The sequence below is a fragment of the Leuciscus leuciscus genome, assembly GCF_965113295.1.
Source record: "Leuciscus leuciscus genome assembly, chromosome: 22".
In the NCBI taxonomy this organism is placed as follows: domain Eukaryota; kingdom Metazoa; phylum Chordata; class Actinopteri; order Cypriniformes; family Leuciscidae; genus Leuciscus; species Leuciscus leuciscus.
The window spans coordinates 18,233,354-18,257,967 of NC_138746.1; the positions used below are offsets into that span (position 1 = coordinate 18,233,354).

Consider the following 24,614-nt stretch of genomic DNA (forward strand, 5'->3'; position numbering starts at 1 on the left):
TTAATTATGTAGTGGAAGACAATCTGACTCTGTTGCTGGATGATAAAATAACCTTATCAAATTCATATACTAGACAGTTGAGTAAAGTGCATACTAAAAGTGCATAGTGTATAGTGTCTTTTTTGTGGTGCACTTGGGCTGCGTCCGAAATCACGTAATCTCTTGAGTAGGCCAGGTACTTATTTTGAACAATTAATCCACTACTGCTAAAAAATGATGTTCTATATGAATGTGTGTAGTAGTAGAATGTAATCTGGACGTACTACATTCGCCATGTTGTCATTATTATGTGACCTACCCGCTTTACTACGATTCATAAATCCTCTCCAGTGGCCTTATGGGATAGTAAAATGTTCATCATATGCACACTTCAGAATCTCGCCGGAAGAAGTAGATCATCCAGGTACTTTTTGCCTATTCTTTTATGTGTACTGTAAATTCGGACATAAGGGTAAAAGATTTACCAAAGTGTATTTGGGGATTGTTTTGAAAATATATATATATATATATATATATATATATATATTTTTTTTTTTTTCTGTGTCTTATTAATCAACATTACAGTTACATAGTGTTTTTTTAAATAGATTGGTGGCTCATGGACAGTTTCAGAGTTTCAAACTCTCATTCTGAAACTGACTCGGTAAGTGCTACAACACAATGTCTGCGAGAGGGGAACAAATAAAAGCAAATGCACACAATCTCACAAATGGGTTTCCTGCAGTTGATGACTGCACAAACATGGTATATTGATCAAATGTTATACAAAAGCATGTGTAATTGACTGAAGATGTCTATCTCTTCCACAGCTTTAACTGAGCTCCAGCGGACAGCCAGCCTGTTTTCACTTATGTCTGTTACACACACACACACACACACACACACACACACACACACACACACACACACACACACACACACACACACACACACACACACACACACACACACACACACACACACACACACACACACACACACACACACACACACACACACACACACACACACACACACACACACACACACACACACACACACACACACAACTATTTGTCCTCAGAGGACCTGTTATAAAATCCTGACATGTGAAAGCTTTAATGATTTCTATGGACATACGCCAGCTGAAAAAAAACATGATTTGTAATAAATCAGATCTCTCTTTCTCTATAACTAGGCTACATCATTTGTATCTAATCAATTCTTCCAACAAGGAAAATTTAATTGCTCAGAGGAAAGATAATTGAATTCGACTCAAATGTTTCTCTTATACCACATAAGACATAAAAATGTCACAAATGAGACAACTGTCGACATTTAAAAGTATTGGTTATGATGTAATATATTGAAATCTTTGATTGTATGGTTTGGGACATTGTTAAGATATGGAATGTATTTGGGGGATTATTGTGGTCTTATTTGAGAGAAAATGTTTTATTACAGTATTCCTCAGTGACAGCAGGGGGCGTCATGTTACTATCAGAGCTACACAAAGAAAAGAAAAATCATCTTTTAACCATAGACTGTAAAAAAGTTTTACCTAAGACATTTTAAAAGTTAGTGCAAATCACCCTTCAATACAAGGCCTCATGTAACTGTACAATGTACTGCTTTATATGTGTGAGAGAGAAAAACTGGAAACAATTATATTGTATTCACAACCCTTATGAAACAGAATGATGTCATTCCTTCTGGAGCAAGTCTAAGTCTTGTGGTTAAGGAGAGGTAGTGTGTGTTTTTAGATGTTCTGAAGGGCAATCTTGTGTTCGCAGATGTGGCATTTCAATTTTCTTTTTTTTCTGCAGACTGGTGTGATGTGATTTATCATATGCACGTAATAGGTAACTGAATATAATGGTTTGTGTCTTACTGGATGTTTCACTCTTTCTTTTAACAGCAATACCATAGATGAAAGCAGCTGACGGAAGTCAGGTAAATAATTCAAAACTCAACTGGTATTTTTAACTGAGAATTGAGATGTGTTTTAGTGCTGAAAGATAGGGAACATGTATTCATCCACACAATCATTCAAGCATACACTACTGAATTATTTCATACTGTTTTATTATGCTTTAAATTCATTGCAACTCCTAAAACGATTATTCTGTATTTTTTGTTGTACATTGCTGTATACAGTAAATCACGTAATACAATTGAAGGCAAACTACATGCAGGATAAAGAACTTCAAAGAATCAAGCTGGTTATTTACACATTTTCTATTATTATTATATTAATGATTGTTAATAATCTGAGTACAAAATAATAGAATCTACTAAGTAGGAAAACATGCAAATGTAAATATAAAAAATTTGCTTGTCACAAATAAAAAAAGAAGCACAAAACAAAAGATAGGCATTGCATATACTCTACCGACTCGAGAGGTGATGGCATTGTATGATATATTACTTGAGGGCTAATATTTTCAACTAACTTACAGTTTAGTCATACTGTAAATATACAGTGTGTGATATCAAGTCTTTTAAACAAAATATGTTGCAGTATTCTGGAGTGCTGTCATAGCTTCTATCGCAGTATTGGAGGAAACATTGAGATCCCCCTATTATCATGTAGCAATACATACTCTTGTAGAAAACCGGACTCATTTTCACCTGAAGTGATTTTGATTATTTCTTCGTCTGCATGTATGACAAATCTATAGCAGAACTTTAGAGCAAATCTTGTGGTAAGGTATTGCTTTATGAGATAGTCCAGACATGCTATCAAACCGTGACATGTGGGCTTCTCTTTCTGCAGCCAGACTTTTTTGTTCAGTAAACCCTCAGCAGTGAGATTCTCAAGCTTTAAATGACACTCCGTTTCCACAGTTGTGCCTGGATATCTAGATTCTAAGGTGGTGTAGGTTACTGAGAACCTGTTGCATTTAATGTGTAGTCTTGACACACCCTCATTAACAGCTTCTTGAGCCTGTGTAAAACAGGAGTTAAACTCATCTTGGCAAGAGTGGTTGAAAAAGTGAGAGGCATTAATGGAATAAATTGGGACTTTGTTGATATTTCTGCTGTGGATAGTGATACAGACATTGACACAGGCTTGGTTGTTTTCTGATGTTACAGTAAAAAGCGTCTCTTTACACTGACCAATTTGTACACAAGAGTAGTTTCCTTTAACCAACAATTTTGAGTTCTTTTTTAGAGGGTGGTCTCGAAGGAATCTCTCAGCAAAGTCCAAGTTGGAGAGAAGGGTGTTGTCGGCAAAGTTCTTTTCCTTAAGATCATGCATCACAGACATTATGTTTTCTGTGACAGGTTGAAAACCGGGGTAACATCTTGGAAAAATAAAAACATAAATAATTGTTATAAACACATTTATATGCATTAATGTTTAAAGGAGCTGTATGTAAGAAATGTTTTTCAATTAATCATAAAATGGCCCTGATATGTCACTAGACATTAAGAAATCATGTTCATTTCAAATACTTATATCACTGACAACAGTAGTCCGGCCAGGATATTGTCATTTAAAAAGTGAAGTTGCAGCCCTCAACTGATGTTGATGATGTCATCTTGTGTTTTGGCCTGAAAGCGCCACCCTCCACCTATCTACCAATCACAAAGTCAGTAGTGTTTCGGCATCGGGGTTGCCAGCTCTGCTCTAGTTACCACAGCTACGTAGGGTTCCTGCTGGATCCTGCAGCCTATCTGGCAACCTCGAGTCAGGGGGGAGTGGGAGGGGATACACCGCTCTACAATAATTTGAAAGTGATTGCAGTACCAGTTTTGGCCACAATCTTACATACGGCTCCTTTAACTTCCTCTTGCAGATCATCATCAATTTTCAGAGTGTACTTACAATGGAGTGTCCATTGAGAAGGTGGAGAGATTTCTCTAGCAGACCAAACAATTCCACTGGGATGATCCACACTGTCATCATATACAGCAGTCATTTATGAGGAGCAATGTACAGTCATTATCCCAAAATAAACAGTGATCAGAAGTGGAGGGGTCTTTTAGAACCCTGGAGTGAATGTTTTACCTAAATCTCCTCCCTCTCATTTACACCTTAGATTATGATGTAATTTAAAAAGTTTTGTTTCAGTGAGCGGTGTGTAAACAGTTTACAGAGGCACTTTTACAGTTTAGAAAGAAGTAGGCCTAATCATCCTTTATAACTTTAAGTTCCTTTTTAATCCAGTTGTTTTTGTGTGATTAGAATGAGTATTTGTAGTTTGAATGGGATATCATTTTCATCAGGTAGGCTATAGCCTATCAAATCCTTTATAGAAAAAATTACTTAAAAAAAAAAAAAAAAAAAAAAAAACTTTACGAAACGTTTTGTATTTTGTCTACTTAAAACATCCGGAAAAGACAACTGCACAGACTTACCGTCCTAGATCTTTGTCCAGTGGTCAAATGAAAGCTAGGGGAAAAAAACGTTCTTTTAAATGTTAAAATGATTTCAGCAAATATTGTCCTCCAGCAGTTCGTTGATGTTTAGCTCTCAGGCTCTTGCAGGATCACTGAAAATGTCACGGTGTATAGGCTATAGGTTTTAAGTTATAAGTTTCGGTTTGCACTTTCTGGTTGAGTTTCGTTTTTGAGTAAAATGAGAGAGGGGAACTACGGAGTCCCTAAAGGTACATGATTGTAGACAAAGTAAATACTTTGCGTTCGCTCGCAAAACCTTTGCATCCCCCCGATAAACTTTGCTTTCGCTCGCAAAACCTTTTTTAAATTGCAGTTTTTTAAAATAATAATATTTCCTCCATCTCATATTTTTTTTTCCTTCACCATGTCCCTTTTGGGGCTCCGTAGGAAATGGAAAGAAGACTAGCTATTCACTGAAAAAAGCAAATACACAAAGTCATTCTTGCATGCCATAGCTATTTCTGATTGTATCAGATGGACAGAGAGATTAGGATTATATCTTAAATCTATCCGTCCTGGAATAGGCTACACTACACGAAGAACATAGGCTAATTTTCAAAGGCATAATTCACCAAACAAGAGAAGATCACAGACTATCAGACTTTTAGATAGTTCCGAAACTCAGCAGAACTCAGCAAACTCTTTGGAGTAGCCTGGCAAATGAAAAGTTATCTAAAATAGGCTCAAAATATCAAACATCTTTGATGTCTTTGAATTTATTATAATCATATTTTTGCATAAGAAAAGTCTGAATGGCTCTCAGGCTGGAGGTTGTGAGTCAAGATTCTGGATAGGTCCTTTGGAGGAGATGGACAGTTTGAGCCCAGATGTACAATGTAGGACAGGCCAGGTGTCCCAGCGGTCGTACGCACCTTACAGTGTTAGAGCAACATGCCGCTTGGACACAGGAAAGGCCTCTGGATGGAGAAGTAGAGGCATGGTCTTCAGGTGTGAGTCCAGCAGTCCTTCATGATGGATTTTAGCTTTCACTGACAGGAGACAGTCAAGATCAAGAGAACAGAGGGCACAGAGAAATATCTCCTTTTGGGAAGAAATAAACAAACGGGCATTACATTCATATTAAGAAATTGACTGTAAAGAAGAATTATGGTAACCTTAGAAAGAACAAAAAAGTTTAGACACCCTGTTTTTGTCCTAAATTTGAATCTAATGATGATATTTTTTAAGTACACAAAATACAGTAAGTATTTCAAACTATACCAGTAAAAGTAAACAATGATAAGTAATAATTATCATTTTGCCTTAATTTTCACCACTTGTATCATAATTATTTTTAGTACACTGATATTTTAACTTTCATCTGTAATTTGTGACTTAATTATTTCTAAGTCACATATCCCTTTTGTCATCTTCATGGTTGAGTTTTGGATGTAACCACCTCTCAAAGCTCTTATATTATGTTTAATTGTACCTTTTGATTCAAATTAGAAAGAGAAAGTCTCACCTCAAGTTGCTGCGCTCTCTTGCTGTGTCTGTGTTTTGAGGTGATGGACAGGTGTCAGGTAGGTGGATAAACACCACATTGTTGATAAATCTGTGTTTTCTGTGCACACAGATCACACAACATATAACACAAGCTTCCCATCCGCAACACACATATAGTACAATACATGAAACATGTCAGTGCAGAGGACTGGAACATTATAAAAGTATTTTTAGATTCATTTCATGTGCTTTAATAGAACTGGTGGAATAGGACTGAAGATTCTGATGACTCTGTTCTGTATTACTCAGAACTGTTTTAAATGCTGGATCTATTGTGATGTTTCTGCAACTCATCTATCTGTGGCCAGTGACCAAACACCTCATGATGTACTGGATTATTGTATATCAGTAAAACCAGTCAGCTAGAAATCAAAATATCAGTTCAACATGAGACGTGCTCTTTAAAATACTGTAACGATTTCAAAGGTTTTTTTACTTTAACCACATGCCCTCTCTCTAAAACACTGCACTGGGGTCGACCAACTGAAATGATTGGTCTTGAGGCAGTAAGAGAGAAGGAAGGACAACTGATAGATGACATCTGTCTGTATACATTCAATATTATATAGAAAAGACTAAAATAAATTGTGAATAAACATTGAAGATCATTACAATGTTACTATGATTGAAGTGAATTTGTTCAGTATTTAAATGCACACATTATCATGTGGTATTGCGCTCGGTTGCTCCATTAATGTTAAATCTGGTCTAAAAATCATGCTTAATGGAATTATACGTATATTCTGAATGGCTGATATTGTGTCGCGTCATGCCTTTCGATTTCAGAAATCACATCATTTGTGATTATTTCACATTTGGGCGAATTGGTGGCCAACCTTCGTATTTGTGCTACCTCATTTGTACGTTATTGTTCGACCTGCTTACGCCCCAGTGGCGGTTAGGTTAAGGGTTGGGGTTAGGTTTTTTCTAAAAATCAAACATTTCTCATTTCCTTCCAATGTTTCTGATGAGATATTTTAAAGCAATAAGCAGAAGGAGCAGATAAGCGATGAAACAACTGGACAGTAGAAAAGAAAAGAAAATAGGAAGACAACCAGTGATGAGGGGAAAAGGGGCGGGATCGTGAAAGCTGCTGTTGAATGCCTTTTGATCTAAAACCTCTGCCTGACAAGGGGCAGTTGCCATGGCAACGCTGAACTGCCAAAGATATGTGTTGATGGATGACAGTTGAGCCAGTAGCATTAGACAGATTCTACGCCTGGAAGAACAGAAGGAGAGAGAGAGAGAGAGAGAGAGTAGAGGCATCATGCTCCTCTGCTCCTCTATTAGTGTTGACAATGACATGATGCTTGTCATACTGTGCATCACAACACACCCACACACAGTTCCTCTCTCTCAAACTGCCATGGTGCCCCAGGGAAGGTGAGGTGAATGCTGAGGCCGGCTGTCATGGTTGAAATTAGACTCATGTGACATTTGAGTGAATTCAGCAAGTGTGAACCTTTTTTGTTTACGTCTTGTTAGTTTAACAGTGTGTAAATTCTGCAAATAACATTCTTCCTGATGAAAAATGCCTCTCCCTGTCTGATAGCTCCCGAATCCTGCATCATTAGTCAGACCGGGAACACTTTCCTCAAATAAAGCAAAACCGCAGCCAGACCTGTCATTGCAGAGATATGAAAAAAGGAGATTGGTGGGGGGGAGGGGGGAAGTGAGCGAAAAAATGATTGAACTGCAACAATATGTTAGGAAGGAAGGGTTCAGGAGAGACTGAGAAAGACAAAACATTTTGAAATGAGAAAAAGAGCACGAGTGGCAAAAATCAATGTTGATTCCTTAATTTTTATATTTATAAGGTTATATGACCCTTTGTTAAATCCACTTTTTATACAGGGTTTCACATTTGTAATTCTGAAAGAGAGCTAATCGGTCCCCAAAACAATTGATTCTGTGTTTGCAAGGCATTGGGAATTGAGTCAACTTCAAAGCTTGGAGTCGATTCCATTAAGAGGATTCTTGAGATTTTCCTCCGAGTCCAGACTTTTGTGACGTAATGCTGCTTGCACATCGATGGCTCATAAAAGTGCACATCAAGGGCTCATTTCGGCCACAAACTCGTGACTTGACTTTTTTTTTTTTTTTTTACTGTAATTTCTATAATTTCACTTCCTCACATTCATAACAAAACATACTTCTACATCAGTATAAATGGGTCTGAAAAGATGTAAAAAAAAAAAAAATCTAAATAAAGTGCACTGAAAAATATAGCATGTAAAAATAATTATAGAAAATTTCTCTCATTTTACACCCAAAATCCTCACGTCTCTTTCCAGGTTTTTCACACGGTTGCTTTAAAGTGTAATTGTCTCCTCTTTTCACTTCTAATCCCTATAAGCAGTTTTTACTGGAATGTTTCTAAAGCAGGTAAATATAATCAGGGCTGGCAACTTTTGATTTCAGCTTGAAGGGAGAATTATTGCTGAGGGAGGGGTGGTTTCTAATATTGTATATATATTATTTATATTCGAGTAAACATAAAATGAATAGGCCTATGTAATAGCCTAGTGCATATTTAGCTAAATGCTCCTCTAGAGTTAAATTTTTAGCAAACTATGCTGGTCATCGCTTTCCTGAGGTGAATGTAAGTAAAATATTGAAACACTTTAACACTGTTGAAACACTGATTGAGTGATTACATGAAACAAGTTGTAGGCTACTGTATCTTTCATACCCTCTCTGATGTTCATTCATGTTTATTTTGTGCTATAACTATAGTAAATGGGAAGAGATGATCAGTTCACGTGCCAGTTGAATTGAGGTACATTAAAGAGCGCCAAAACGGTATTTAGTGTGTGAATAAAACTGACAGAAGAGAGCATAAGAACAGTGTCAATTGAGTCTCACACTGAAATGCTGCTGATATTTATTATCTGTCACAACATGTCTGCGGAAATAATTAGGGGTTATTCATGGTCTGTGATACAGTTTTAAATGTCTTTTTAATTTTTGATGTTTGAAAGGTGAGTAGAATCTCTAGTTTGCGTTCGAGCGAACCTTTCGCTGTTTACAGTTTAACGGAAGTTACTCCCGTAATCCGCGCAAAGCGTCATGGGGTGGAGGAAAAATGTGGATTTTCCAGAAGATTCGAGGAAAACTAAAGCGGATTTATGTAGCGACTGCTACTGATAGACAAACAGATAGGCCTATTGAAACCTAAACAGTTTGCATACTCGTCACGGCTGTACTTCTCCAAGCAATGCTACAGTAAGAACCTCATAAATATGCAAATGTTTACAATATTTACAAATGTTAAGTGTAATGTTGAAACCTGACGACTCAGGATTAAGATAACTTAAAATGACAACAACTACAAATAATTCCATCATCCTATGTCTGCTACTTTAACAGAAGCAGTGTGCTCCATCTAAAAGAATCTCATCTCAGGGTGTGTTCATAATAACCACTGAGTGAATGTGTGGATGTTTGACCGTGTGTGTGTTTGCCATGAACCTTTTTTCGCCTCAGGGGATCCCAGACTGCTTTTCCAGTAAACATTGTTTCCATAGTGATAATGGAGAAGAGAGGAAGGAAGTGAAGAGGTGACAGCAAGAGTAATAAGAGAGAGAATGAGTGAGAGAGAATGTGTGTGCGTGAATCCAAAGAAATAAGCTGTGTGCCAGATATAATCACATCACAAGGAGATAAAGGGAACATTGTGGGCTCGGGATCATTCCTTTATTCTTAACACATTTCACAAAAACACACACACATTCAAACCCGAACAATGTTTAAGATTTCATTTCATTTCCTACCAGCATTGTTGCCAGTATAAATTCTGCGCTTGTCTCAGGGTCTCCCATTTTGTGTTTTTAGAAATAAAAAAATAAATGTAAAACGCATAAACAACCAATATAAAAAAAAGTGCATGAAAATAAAAACTTTGATAGTGAATGGAGATTCTCTCATTCGTACCAAGAATCACTGGACTCAGTGGACCTCAAGACAACAGATAAACATGGACACTGAGGTATCTGTACAGGAAGCTGTCATCTGTGATAGTGTCAATTATCCTAATAGAGATACCTCTATGCGTTTTGATTCCTGAATATGTAAATGTCTGAAATGTTAAGGGCGCTAAAGGGAATATGATTGTTCTAAAAATGTTGGCCACCTCCAGGGCCTCATGCATTCTGGCTAAAATCCACTGCATGTAAATGTGATGATAATCATGGAAAGCAACCCATGTCATGCATTTCTCAAGTGCCTATGATATCAACAAAATTTAATTTTGAACATTTTATTATTATTATTGTCTTTTTTTCCACTTCACATGGTGCCTGTCTCTGTGGTTCAGTCACAAATATCCACAAACTCCACAAACACAGCAAACAGATTAAACAAGAGCATTTAAGGCACAGTATGGTGGTTTTCACAAGAGACAGAGCAATATGTGAATTTGCTGTCCCTTTTGATGTGTGGTGTTGTGTAATCCAGAAGTACAAAATGCACAATAAAATTCAAAATCATTGACCACTGATATTCTGGTTTGTATAATTGATCTAGGAGACTGCTGGAAACCAGTTTCTTCTTTTGTTTCCACAGCAAGTGTTCATTTGTTATTTTCCCCTGGCGTGAGCCCTAGCGAGGGCCCCATGGTGTCCAGCACCTATAGTGTCTGAAAGCCACCGCTGTGAAACCTCCCCTCCTCTAACCCTCTCTTTCCCTTTTTCTTTCTCTTTTTCCAGGCTCTTGTCATCCCTGTGGCTCTGCGGCCGGAGACCATCGCTCGTCCTGTTCTGCTCTCTGGTTTCTGCTTGACACAGAGCCACCATAGGACACACAGAGTCCTCTTCTTCATCACTGTCCTCCTCCTCCTCATCCTCCACCTCACGCAGCTGTGGAAATCTAACTGATGATGATGATGATGATGATGACGACGACGATGATGACGAAGAAGGGCGAGAGTTGGAGTATACGTCCCGTTCGTACACAGACAGGGGGAGCTGGAGGTAACGTCCGGCTGCATATAAACAGCAGCAGGCTGGGACGCACTCCTGTCCTTCCCTCCTCAGCAGACGCAGGCGTTTGCGATACGGCCCGGGCGGCGTCATGCAGGGCTGCAGGGCAGGAGGTGGGAGTGGTGTATTCGTGGCTGGGGTTTGGAGGGGACAAGGCATGGTTGTCTGACCTGATGGGAAACACCAGTCGCTCTGGAGGAGGATTTCGTTTCTGAGACGCCGGAGAAGGTTGTTGATGAGCACAGACCGCCGCAAGAAAGACTCAGGATCATCCATGAAACGCAGCTTCTCCAGAGAGAGACGGAGAATGTTAGCACGCTCCTCCAGGACTGGTGACACCTGCTGGCCCAGAAGACACTATGAGCATTCATAAGTGAGGTAAGGTCAGTTATCAAGTTTACCTTTATGATTCATTACGTGTTGTGGGGATCAAATCTATGGATTAAATGTTTTGTTTTGTTCGCTGATCATTGCGCAGTGTCATAAAGTGATATACAGTAAATTAGGAAAAAACAAAAGCTATTATAAAACTAGCAGTGCAAAAATATGACCGTCCAATAAAATGTGACTAAAAGCTAAAACCGAATTGAATAAAAAAACCTGACAATCTGAAATCTGCGTAAAAATGCAGTATGAGCAGAAACTAATTTAAAATGACTGAGAAAATGTATTTAGCTTTTGTATTTTCATACAGCTTTCTAACAGCTGAAATCTGAGTTGATCCAAATAATGTCAAACTAAGGGTGTGTTTACACTTGGAGTTCAGTTCTCTTGGTTCTTTTGGTCCAGACCAAAAAAGAAAATGATACATTTAGTCCTAGTTCACTTAGTGTTCACACTGTGATTTTTAAAGGGCACCTATTATGCAAAAAATCACTTTTACATGGTGTTTGAACATAAATGTAAAAATCCCCATAAATCATGAGCAGAGTCTCAGAATAAGCCGTTTGTAGTTACTGCAATGTGAAGCCCATGACTACTGACGGACTCCGCCCTATTAGCATAGACCCCGCCCTGAGTGGCCTTTACACAGTCCGCCATGTTTATCTCCTCGCCCAGAGCATTTAACAGCAGCATTCAAGTAAGAAATGTTTCTTATTAAAGTGCCCCTATTATCCTATTTTAAAGTTTGCTAATGTTGTTTTGAGTCTCCTACAACAGGTTTACATGCCTCAAAGGTAAAAAAACTGTTTAATTTTCTCATAAAACACATTTGCACATCACTACATTTTCAATGATTCTCAAACGACTCGTCAGATGAATCAATCTCTCTAAATCCCCTTTTTCCGCGAGCTGCTCTGCTCTGATTGGCCTGACAGCTCAGTCTGTTGTGGTCTACCGTGTCGAAAACGCCCACTGGCATAACAACGTCAGCTCTGCTTGTCCTGAGGCTTCCTACACCGTAAACTAAACACAGTAACGAACAATGCCATCTATTTTACCATATCAATCCGAGCGCGAGTGCGATGATGAAACACTGGACGAACCAGTTATTCAACCCGAACCTCCATCGCAAGGACAACTCGAGCAGGACGTTTCTCAGTGATACACTACTCAGTTTGAGGTAGATTATGAGATGTTGCAACTGTAATTCCTCACCATCAGCATTAACAAGTGCATGTCCATAAACAAACTGATTACTTTACTTGTACTTATTTATTTACCGAGTATTTTTCTAATTTATTGCGGTGAACATGTGGAAACTGTATCAATAACAGTGCATATATTAGCCGAGCTCTAGCGTGAATGACTGAACTCAGAGATTTGAGAACACAGCAAAAGTTTAGGATTATACTGCTGTGGTATCGTGGTAAAGATTAATTTTAACCACTGATTCTTCACATGCACATTGTATTTGACAGTTTAAGCACAATACGACCAGGAAGAGAACTTAGTTTAATACTCACGGGACGTGCCGTCTGACATCCAGCTTTCTGTGCACGTGCTTCGGATGTGTGCGCTCAGAAAACCATCTATCAGAAGTTTATACTGATATAGAAATAGATATAGAAATAGAGCAAACATATGTTTTAATTTTTGGCAGAGTATCCGAGGCACGAGCTGTAAAGGCTCCGCCCTCTTCTGGAAAGCGGGGTGGGGAGCAGCAGCTCATTTGCATTTAAAGATATATGCACGAAAACAGCATGTTTTTCTTTCCACTCAAAAATGGGAATTTGCAACATGGTATAAATGATCTGTGGGGTATTTTGAGCTGAAACTTCACAGACACATTCTGGAGACACCGGACACTTATATTACATTTTGTAAAACGGGGCATAATAGGTCCCCTTTAAGACAGAAGCTAAAGATACAAAAAACAAAACAGCTTTTATGACATATATTTTGCGTACATATAATGGTATTTTTATGAGCTGAGAACTCATGAAGAGCTTATAAAATCTGTAAAGGAGTCAAAACAGTGCCAGGAATTCCTCTGTTGCACACAAATGAAGATTTGCTACAAGGAGACGGAGTTTTCGATGCTTATAGTGTAATGCCTGAGCATTCTGTCTTTTTTAGGGTCGCATCTTGTGACATCACGTCCTGTTTTTGGTTTGTTTAGATGTCTTTGGTCCGTGTTGCATTCATATTTCAGTTGACCCCACCCAAGAGTTTGTTTGGAAGTAGATCGAGACCCACCTTTTCATGAGTCTCGGTTTGCTTGTTTGGTGCGCACCAAGATTTGGACGGCAGCGTTCACATTTATTCAATTGAACCGCACTGACAGAGCAATCGCACCAGAGTTTTTAATCAAACCAAACCTGCCAAGTGTGAACACACCCTAAATGTTAAAGTAAAAATGAAAAATATTTTTTGTTGTTTGCAAAATCCATTAGGAATCCACACAAAAGGTCATTTCAAGCCAGGGTGAACGATTTCCGTGTGCAGATTTTGCAATGGGTTCAAAAGTATGGTCATGCAAATTCTCTGTGTTAACCTAAAGAAAGCTGCTTGGTTTGAAAGTGACTTCTGTGTGAGATGTGCTTCATACATAACTACACTATTGACAACAGTCAATGGATCGCAATTTGACTAATGTGACCACACCTTTACAATATTAAAACTTAGTCCAAGTGTCCAAACTTCATATAATTTTATGAATTACCAAAGTGAAAAACATATGATGTGTTGTATGCCGAATTCTGTAGAGCTAGAATTCTGTAGACTCACAGTGTGACAGTAACGCCTGAAGCTCAGTACAGGTTCTTCATCCTCCACAAATTTCCTCTTGAAATAAGAGATCCGTGACATGGCCACACGATCCATCACATGATCAGGAACTCGTCTGTAATGGGGCTCTGGAGACAAAATGGGAAGGCTCATTAATTGGCTACGTCTTCTAGATCAAAGACCGGAATGAAGAGAATTTCTGGCCTGTTTTAGTGTCAAAACTGGATTTTGAAACGTCTACTTTGGAACACAACATCATAAGCACCATCTGATCATGGTAGTCTGATTTTCAGTAATGAGATTAGTGTCAAACCTTCTCTGAGCCCTTGGGTGTCACCCCCTGGTGGTGAGGGGGTGGAGACACAGCTTTTACTGCAGTGTTCTGATTCCCAGATCGGTTGGTAGATTGACGGCGGTGCTTCAGCCTCGGGTTCACAAAAGGGGTTCTTTGATAAGACCAAAGCCATGGTTTCACCTCAGTTCTAAACAACAAAAACACAAACATAATTCTAAAAAAAACATCATGTAATGAAATCATTATGTTAAAGGGAAAGTTCTCTCACAAATGAAAATTCTGTCATCATTTGCTCGCATTCATGTCATTCCAAACCTGTATTACTTTCTTTCTTCTATGAAACACCAAAGAAGATATCAGTGTATATATATATTTATTTATTTTTCTGTTCAGTGAAAGTCAGTGGAGTCCAATGTTGTTTGGACCCCTTTGACATTCATTGTATAGACAAAAACTGTTGATATATAATTATTGCTTTTTAAACCAGAGGCCCACTCCTTTGTAAAGTTTAATGCTAGTAATGTTTTTTGTTTTTTTTTGCAAATAAAGTCATAATTAGTTTTTGTTAAATTTTTTAACTGTCCAATCCTTGAAAAACACACTCTTTGCAAATCTTGTATTATATTTATGTCAGCTTTATAAAACAATCTAGTTTCCACTAGTTTCTTACATTGTTTTCATCATACATGCATTTCTCAATGGGGAGCAGGTTTTTAGTTCTGAAATGTAGTTACAGTATGTTTTCATAGTACAATGAACTCTTTTATCTCAAAAGATCAGGAAAAATTTGAATCCTCATTATAACCCCTTTAAAGAAAGCAACCTCTCAACAACACTGTGCTACTTCACATTCTTTGGTTATTTCCTCTATCTTTGAAGATTGTATTAACAAGGCATTTGAAAAACACATCGAGAACCTTTAAAACAGCTAATAGAGCAAAACCACACAAACACACTCTCCGATAACGACATGGAGAGAGAACAAGATTCAATATAAGCTGCTAAGACAGATACCTTATCTTATTGTGTGATCTCTCTTTAATCATTTTGTTCTCTGTTCAACCACACACACACACAGTGACAGGAGAGAGAGAGGGGGAAAGTTCTGGATGACTGCCTCTACAAAGGTCATTAATCTTCACTGACAATTTCACACACACTATTACTCTCATGTAGTGGGTTCAGTTGGCACATATTGAACTGCTATTTCGCCATGCAGGCTGTTCTGCATCACTATACACAATTCTCACATGGCAACAAACAATATTTATTTGTAACTATTAGCGCTGTCAATCGATTAAAACATTTAATGCATATGGTGTCACTTAATTATTCAAATTAATCACATATATCAGTATTTACTGAGAAAAGCCCCCAAAATAAGATAATGTAATACATTTTTGTGGCAAAAAAAGCATTGACATAAACACAAAATTTGGCAGTTTTATTTCCATATCATTAATCATTGTTAGTCTGTCTGAGATAGATTCATACAAGAAACTTGTCTTGTATTCCATCTGTGATATTTATTTTTATTGTCTTTTTTATTTTATTTATTGCTTTTTGTTCTTTTTCAACCTTCTTTTCAAAAAAAAAAAAAAAAAATGTTCCTGTGTGAAAAGCTCCTTATTATGAAATGTATATAGCGTGTTAGTGGACATGATTAAGTGTATGTTATTCCAGTATAATTTTTTTCTTTTACTAATTTTTAAATACAATTTTAATAATTAATTGCACCAAATGAACAAATTAATATGACTGCTGTATAAATAAGTAAATAAAAAGTCGGTTAAAACTGAAATGGTAAAAATCCCACAAAAAAAAGTGTAGAAAAAGTGCACGCACACGGACAAAAACAATGTTCCTCTTGCAAGTAAGCTTAATTCGGCTGTAATAACCCGTCCTCCTTTTAGTCTGTGTCCGCAGGGTTTGGATCACACTGAGCTCATGTGGGAGAGACGTGTTTAATCAGAGCAGATCCTGCTCTCCTCCTCTCCCTCATACTGTCGTTACCTGTTTCTCATTCCACCCACAACTCTGCTTTGAATTTACGCTTTAGAAGACAGAGAGCTGACACAGAAGCAGAGCTTGCTCAAACACACACACACACACACACACACACACACACACACACACACACACACACACACACACACACACACACACACACACACACACACACACACACACACACACACACTCACACACACGGTCTGTCTTTGTCTCTTTGCTCGTTTTGTGCTTTTATGCTCTCTCTCTCTCCATCTCTTCCACTTTCCTTTTCATGTGAAGAAAACATAAAAAGGTGCTGGATCTGTTGGATTTGCACCTCATCAGTCACACACGCACACATACACAAATATCACAGGGCACAGAAGCGAGTGTGTACTAGAACTGTGAAGCTCAGTAGATGCTAAAACTACAAATTATAAAACACAGTTGATGCTAAAAACAGCAGAGAGAGCGAAAAAAAGAAAGAAAGAAAGAATGAGCGATCCAAACTAAGGAATCATGTAAGGGATAAGCTTTCAGTTCTGCCGTTGTGGTTTTTCCTATGCAAGAACCACAATTGCAGGTTTCCATTGAGATAATGTAGTTTTTGGCTTTACTCACTAAAACCACAACATCCAAAGCTCATGATACTTTTTAACTCTTTACTGAGTTATAAAAAGCTGGTAAAGCTCACTCACACTTAACTGTCTCAATAGGGACATATGTGTGTGTGTGTGTGTATACTGTACATATATACACATTTTACTGTGAATATAGTAAAATGTGATCTATTCATGTGATCAAAGGTGCATTTTCAGCATCATTCCTCCAGTCTTCAGTGTCACATGATCCTTCAGAAATTATTCTAATATGCTGATTTGTTGCTCAAGAAACCTTTATTATTATCAATGTTTTTGCTGCTTAACATTTTTTTGTGAAAACAATGATACAAATCAAACATTTGGGGTAAGGCTAAAAAAGAGAGAAATTAATACTTTTATTCATCAAGGATGCATTCAATTTAACAGTAAAGACATTTATAATGTTACTAAATGTTTTAATGCTTTAATAAATTTACTAAAACAATTTATTAAAAAAAATGTAATAAATGCTGTTAACATACTGAACAACATATTCATCAAATAATCCTGAAAAAATATATATTTCCAAATATATATTTCCGAACTTTTTATGATTTTTTATATTTAAAAAAAAAAAGTCTCTTATGCTAACCAAGGCTGCATTTGTTTAATAAAAATAGCTCAAATTAGATTTTTAAAAAGTTGCTTTTTATCAGCCATTAGTCCAGTCTTCATTGTCACATGATCCTTCAGAAAACATACAAGTTTTCTGATTTGGTGCTCAAAAAACATTTCTTATGATAAATGTAGAAAATGATTGTGCTGCTTAATGTTTTTTTAAATGATTTTACAGGATTCTTTGAATACCCAGCATAGTTGGGAAAAAAACACCCCAGCATTTATTTAAAGAATATATATTTTTTTTGTAACATTCTAACATCTAGGCTATATCCATCCTTACTGAATAAAAGTATTCTTTTTTTAATCTTACTAACCCCAAATCTTTGAGTGCTGATATATAATTGCATGTATATAAATAATTATATAAAATGTTACTTAAATATAAATTATGTAGCCTATAATCTTTTTTTTATTTTATTTTTTTTACCTGAGAACATCCTCTAATGCCCCCAAAGGTATGTTTTGTCAGATTCAGCTAACTTCTGCGGACATGCACTTCTTTTGTATAGCTTATTAAGAACAATAGTCTTACTGGGTGGTTAGTCTTCCAGAAAATGTATTCCTTTGAAATTATTTAAACAATTTCCAAATTGCCTTGTCAATAGAAAGTAAACAAGAAAGAGAGACGGAGCAAATATAAGAAACGCTGCACAATTAATCAGGTTACGAGAACAACTTCAGGCATCAGCTCATATTCTGCTCTGCTCTCTGGAACACCAGGCTGACAGATCATTCTAGAACTCCAGCGAAAGTCGACCACAAACTTGTTCTTGGTCTGTGTAGCAGAGACACATTGGCACATGCACAGATCTAAAGAGTCATCATCAACGCCAGTCTGCCCACACAGCCTGACCCAGAAACAGACACATGATTTATGAGAAACATGAGTAACTGATATAAACACTCAAGTTCAAAGATGTAATTTATGACAAATATGGAGGTGAAACTGCGCACATGTTCACAGAGGCAACAACTTCTGATGTGAATTTATGACTTTCTAGTGAAAACCATATTCTGTTTGAAAAATACACACCAAGTGTATATAACATAAACGAAATTGACTTGTTCAACCAAAAAGCTCTTTTACGACTTAGAACGCAAATCGTATGAACTAGTTTAGGATACTGTTATTGTGCTTTTTTGAAATTTGTCCACAGCAGAAAAAAAGTCATACAGGTTTAGAAGTTAGGACAACATGATTTATGATTTATGAATGACTTCTTTAGTTCATGCACACACATGCAGAACCCAAATTGACTACAAAGAGTCACACAGTAAAGTGTGAAACACACCCTGGTGCGGTGACGCCCCAATTTACCATAAGGTGAAAAGACCGCAGCGAGACTTTGCCAACCGTAAGGCTATTACACACACACTTACACATCTCTCCAGAAACTATCATCCATCTGCTCACAAACTGCTTTCTGTCGAGGTTGCTGGAAGCATTTAAACCATGTGTGTGCTTGACTTCCATTCAACAGTTTCGGGTTCCATGACCTGAATCTATCAGCGAGACAGAGGAGGTTTATTTAAGAATCGAAATGTTGAGTTGGAGATCTGAACACATCCTGCAGTCTGTAATCTAGGTCATTAGGTAGTCTCTTTAATTCTCTCACACACAGACAGAAAATGTAGGCAACACCCATTCGAGGAGGTAAAACATCCATCCAAACATGTCTGGCACACACACATACAAAGAAAGAGCGAAAGAGGGGGGAAAAAAATGAAAGAGGAAAAAAAGAGAGGTAGGAACACCCATCCCGCCTGCCAAATGCTCTGTTGCTGCTCAGCTTGTCTAGGTTACTTCCAACTCAAAGCAAGAGAGAAAAAAGTTATACCATGTCTGCACTGCAAGCGAAGAGTGTAACAGACAGGTAAAATAGGAGAAAAGTTATATCAACTCCAGCCAAAAGCAATGTGTGAGCGTATGCGTGTGTGAGGTTAGCGATGTAACATGAGCGTGTTGACACAACGCCACATCAGTGCTGAAGGAATGTTCTGGCTACCCATGCATCCCTGCTGTTAAGAGTCAGAGCCTGAGGCAGTGTGTGTGTGTGTGTGTGTGTGTGTGTGTGTGTTTGAGACAGAGGGAGGGCAGCACGTGCTCTCTGTGTACTTAAAAGGGACGGGTAATCACATCGATCAAATGAGCATGACTTTTACATCATGGTGGGCTCTGATTTATTTTGTTGTGATGACTGTGATTTGTGTTCAGCCAGAAACTTTAGAGACCCAGGAAACATTTGGATGTTTAATGACCGTTGAAAAGACGTCCCTCCGACACGTCCCGTCATGGTTGAAAAATAGTTCCAAAATGAAAGTTGAACGGTTGTCTGTTGTTACATATTTTTACCGATTTATGCCGTCCTACCGCGACTATTTTTGGCCAGGGACACGACGTAGCCGTCGGACCAATGTTTGCTGGGGAGTGTTTCCTAAAAAATTTTTTTGTCTTATGAACTCACACTCAAAACAGAAATGCATTATTTAATTTAGCATTATCGTTAATATTATTAGGCCTACACAATGGATGAAAAACTGACTCAGCATATTATTCTGCAACGAGTAAAATAATCTTTTTATGCTGACCAAGGATGCATTTATTTGATCAAAAATACAGTAAAAACTGTAAAATTGTGGAATATTATTACAATTTAAAATAGATTTTACTGTAAGTTGTACTGTATATTAAACTCTTTTCAATTTTAATGTAAAAAATTATATTTTTGTGGTAACCGTAATAAAAAAAATCTGGAATAATTGATGAATAGAAAGTTAAAAAATAAAAATGTTGGTAACATTATAAATAGCTTTGTCACTTTTGATCAATGTAATGTGTCCTTGCTGAATAAAAGTATTAATTTCTTTAAAACAAATTATTTATTTTTTTACTGACCCCAAACTTTTGAATGCTGGTGTAATGTGCTAATTCATTTACCTGGACAGAGAGATGAAGAGTGTAGTGCGACTATCCAAAAACCTGACTGTGGAGAATGTGTTTGTACCTAATTTGATGACAGTACAGTTTTCACCATGTACAATATCTAATGTTGATCTACAGTTTCTTTTGTGGGTGTTTGAACGAGGTGAGCCTTTGAATGAGTCAGTTTGACAGGAAAACGATCTGCACAGGATGTGCCGTGTCCCTCCCAAACCACAGTTTTCTGAAACTGCCCTGGTTAAAGTTTTAGATGATTATGAGCAGCCCGCAGACTCCTCAGAAGTCTCTTGAAGTAAATCCTCACTGTGCCCAGACACAAATGACTGGAATGGACTGATGAGAACCACAGGCGGTAAACGATTGCGTGGGTTTTCCTTTGTGCCTGCTGTAGATCGAGGGATCAATGTGTGGCAGTATGCCAGACACTCTTAAACTGGCACAGTGATCTCAGGGGGAATACCCACATGCACACAAACACACACACTCTTGCCCCCCGGCACCAGGAACAGATGCCACAGCCATCGCAGTGAACCCATTGCTGATAATGAAGCAAGAAATAATCCCACTCACACACACATACCATCTCAGCCACGCACAATAGCATCTCTCTCTCTTGCACAACAACAACAACAATAGCCTTACACACAGATGTGCAATTGCCTTACACTATGCAGACACCAATGCACAATTTTCCTGTGCAGCAGTAATTGTGCATTCATGAGGACAGATATACACACTCTGCGTCCATCTATAAAGGTATTGTGCTTTCATGTTGTACACTTCATCTCCTTCTAAGGGAATCAAGCAGTAACAGAATTCTGGCACCCTGCCCTTAAAAACACACACACACACACACACACACACACACACACACACACACACACACACACACACACACACACACACACACACACACACACACACACACACACAGAGAGAGAGAGAGAGAGATTAAGTGTTTTAATGTGTGAAAGGAACATTGTGTGACCTCACTGTCAATAGCTTCTTTAGAAATTCAAAGTGTGATTGCAGTAAATGTTACAAACCACCATAATTAATAAATTAAGGAATAAAGACCTTGGTTTATCTAAAACATATTATATATGTATATATATATATATATATATATATATATATGTGTGTGTGTGTGTGTGTGTTTTAATATATTTATTTGGCTAAATGTATAGCTTAGCCTATATTATAGACATCAAATAATATTTTAAAAACACTTAAAAAAGCGAATTTATCTCTGCAGTCTGCAGGACCATGTAATAAACTAGTGAAGGCAAAAGGGTGTTTACAGGACGTAATTTTACACACTTTGCCTTGTGCATTCCCAATATATAGTTTACACATAGTTTATACATTTAGGCTAATATTTCCTTACTACAACTTCCCATAACGCAGTAGACTGTGTGTACTCTAGTGTGCTTGAACGAAATAGTTGTAACACTTCAGAGATCATAAGTGTAGTTTATCTGTGTTGGCACAGTGCCATGTCTGTCTGCCTCCGCGGAGACTGGTGGCGCGGAACTCTGAAAACCGATCAATCTGTTCAGTAGATATTACTCAGGCTTACCTTTAACTATGGTGATGGCTAAGTCAAAGATGTGTTGTTATATATATGTGAAGCGCACTCAGATGTGTCGTTACGGACGCGCTCTGTTTTTCTCCTCTGGGTTCCGCTTCTGTAGTCCCGCTGTGTTCATCAATAACAACTTATCCACGATCCATCAGCGCGCGGCTCTCTGGCTTACAATAATCGATAGGGTTCTACGGAAAATATACCATCCAAAGGCAAGCAGTCAGTCAGCGCACGAACAAAGCCGCTGTGATGTGAAGGAATCTCCGCTGTGCAGGTCGCTCTGCTTTGTGCCTCAGTGACCTCACCGGTAGACGGTGCGACGTTGCAGTGTTTGCTTTGAACTGGGCTCGTTAACGTCAGTGGACACGAGCAGCGTCGCCCCATTCCTCGGAATAAACAGCAGCAGTTTTTTCCCTCAGGATCAGTCTCGTCCTGTCCCAGCAGCAGCAATGCTTCCTCGGTGGTTTGTGTGTGTGTGTGTGTGTCTGGGTTTGATCAGAGGAGCCGCGTTAACTTGCGCCCGGGAGCGCGCAGCATAAGTGGAGCGGGCGGGCACGTGGCCAATCATCTGTTAGACATTTCCCCTTTCAGGAGCGGCGGTCCGTATTTTCCAGCCGCGCTCCTGAGCGCTTTTCTCCGGTGTTCCCTGTAGAAAAGGTGGAGTGAACGCCAAGTCGTGCCGATTTTTGGTTCTTTGGCTGCGATACAGGTCCCTCCATCACTCTCTATCCTCTCACACACTTGTTGTAGCCTACACTTAGTGTAAAGGTCTCCAATAGACTTCCCATGATCTTTAGAGATTATTGGAAAATATGACGCACACACACATACCTGTTTGTTAAAGGGGTGGTATTCCCTTTTCACAAGATCTAAAATAAGTCGTTGATGTCCCCAGAGTGCATAAGTGAAGTTTTAGATCAAAATACCCAACAGATATTTTTATATAGCATGGTAAAGTTGTCACTTTTTGAGGGTGAGTAAAAACGCACCGTTTTTGTGTCTATCCCTTTAAATGCAAATGAGCTGCTGCTCCCAGCACAGGGGGCGGAGTTTCAACAGCTTGTGTCATTTTAAAGTCCGCGTGAACCGGAAGTTGCAAACGACTTTTCTCCAGTGCTGTGACGTATTTCCCAGTGAAAAGGAATATTAAACAGAGGACAGGGTTTTACTCTAGCGCTCCTCCTCTCCATCTCTCGCTCATTACAGACTAACGGTTTGAGGGGAGTGGTTAAGCGTTTCCCAAACCAAGCCGTCAAACCTACGTCATCAGAGAATGGACGCCATTCCAGACCGGAAGTAACTTTTCAGACTTTGATTAAAGATTACGACGGCAAACTATTTTTTTCTTTGTTTTAACTTGCACGGATTAATTGTTCACCACAAGACTACTAATATGCGCTAACAAAGTAAATAGGGTCAATTTTGATTTCAGTTGGACTTTAACTCACACAGACATGCACTGAAAATTTCAAAAACTTTTAGCTTTCTATGGTTAGTTGATGATTTTAAATAGTATATGTGTTGTTATCTTCATTGATTAGCATATTCTGTCATGATAATCTATAAATGGCGTTCCCGGGGGCGGGGTTTATGCAAATTGTAGGGTTAGTGATGTCACTAACCCGGGAGGAATGTCGTGTAGTCCCTACCAGCCTTAAAAGTTATTTCTTTAAAAGAAAATATCTCCCTTTGCTTTGAACTTTGAGCGTTGTAACTTTGCAGATGTTGTTTATGCTCAAACAGCAACATTACACACTAACTAAAGTTAGAAAAGTGAAATCATAATCAACCACCCCTTTAACATTAGCTGATTATAATCAGCTATAGGCTACTCTTTATAGACCCACCACCAGATTTTTGTATTTATTAGGGGTTCAAGCACGAAGTGCTGAAACCCTATTGTAATTGTTTGTTATTATTATTATTATTTTAACTACGCTATTACAAATAACCATCAGAAGTTTTATTTTTTTAATTTTTAATTTAGAACAACCCTAAACAGACTAATTTGGCAAGTTTAGATGTTTATTTAATTATTTATTGTTTTATTATTATTATCATTATTTTATTTATTGATTTACAAATGACCGTCATCACATCTATGAGATTTTACTATATATTTGAGGCCTTTAAAAAAACAAAACAACTTTTAACTCTTACAAGAACAAGGCACACACAGACACTCAAACGTTTTTTTTATTGCTCAGTTTCTCTTTAACTGACTCCAGGTTCCAAAAAACACACCCTGTTTCTAGTTAGAAGCAGACATACACTTCTGTGCCAGAGTCGGTAATTTATTTTCTTGTGTGAAAAGCAGCCCTGTGTTGAAGTACTTTTCCAGGTGACTGGGAGCTCCAGAGAGAAACAGCATCTTTTAAATAAATGGAAACCATGCATTGTGGTTAACTGTACCAGCACTTTTATAGTGAATCTCTCTCCCTGTCCTTTAGTATGTAGTAAAGGGGAATTGATTGTAATAAGCAGGACCATATTTTAG

The 24,614-nt window shown here is 38.0% G+C and overlaps 1 protein-coding gene and 1 long non-coding RNA gene across 5 annotated transcripts; both read right to left on the reverse strand.

Annotated features, from left to right (window-relative positions):
• Positions 1 to 2,047: 2,047 nt before the first annotated feature.
• LOC309487331 lies at positions 2,048 to 4,546 on the reverse strand. The gene is made up of 3 exons (XR_014201829.1): positions 4,345 to 4,546; positions 3,812 to 3,882; positions 2,048 to 3,287 (listed from the first exon to the last, which is right to left on the reverse strand). It is a non-coding gene; the product is annotated as an uncharacterized lncRNA (long non-coding RNA).
• A 5,009-nt stretch (positions 4,547 to 9,555) lies between these two features.
• Positions 9,556 to 22,871, reverse strand: sertad4 (SERTA domain containing 4). 4 transcript variants are annotated; one of them, XM_082153094.1, is made up of 6 exons: positions 22,112 to 22,870; positions 21,198 to 21,363; positions 18,972 to 19,094; positions 14,356 to 14,524; positions 14,043 to 14,170; positions 9,556 to 11,213 (listed from the first exon to the last, which is right to left on the reverse strand). In XM_082153094.1, the coding sequence occupies exons 4-6, from the start codon at positions 14,507 to 14,509 to the stop codon at positions 10,470 to 10,472; spliced, it is 1,026 nt and encodes a 341-aa protein (XP_082009220.1). In that variant the 5' UTR covers positions 14,510 to 14,524; positions 18,972 to 19,094; positions 21,198 to 21,363; positions 22,112 to 22,870; the 3' UTR covers positions 9,556 to 10,469. The 4 variants fall into 4 exon arrangements, with proteins under 4 accessions (XP_082009220.1, XP_082009221.1, XP_082009219.1 ...); XM_082153095.1 differs by lacking the exon at positions 18,972 to 19,094 and having other exon boundaries at positions 20,530 to 21,363; positions 22,112 to 22,871; XM_082153093.1 differs by lacking the exons at positions 18,972 to 19,094; positions 21,198 to 21,363 and having other exon boundaries at positions 22,112 to 22,869.
• Between the last annotated feature and the right edge of the window lie 1,743 nt (positions 22,872 to 24,614).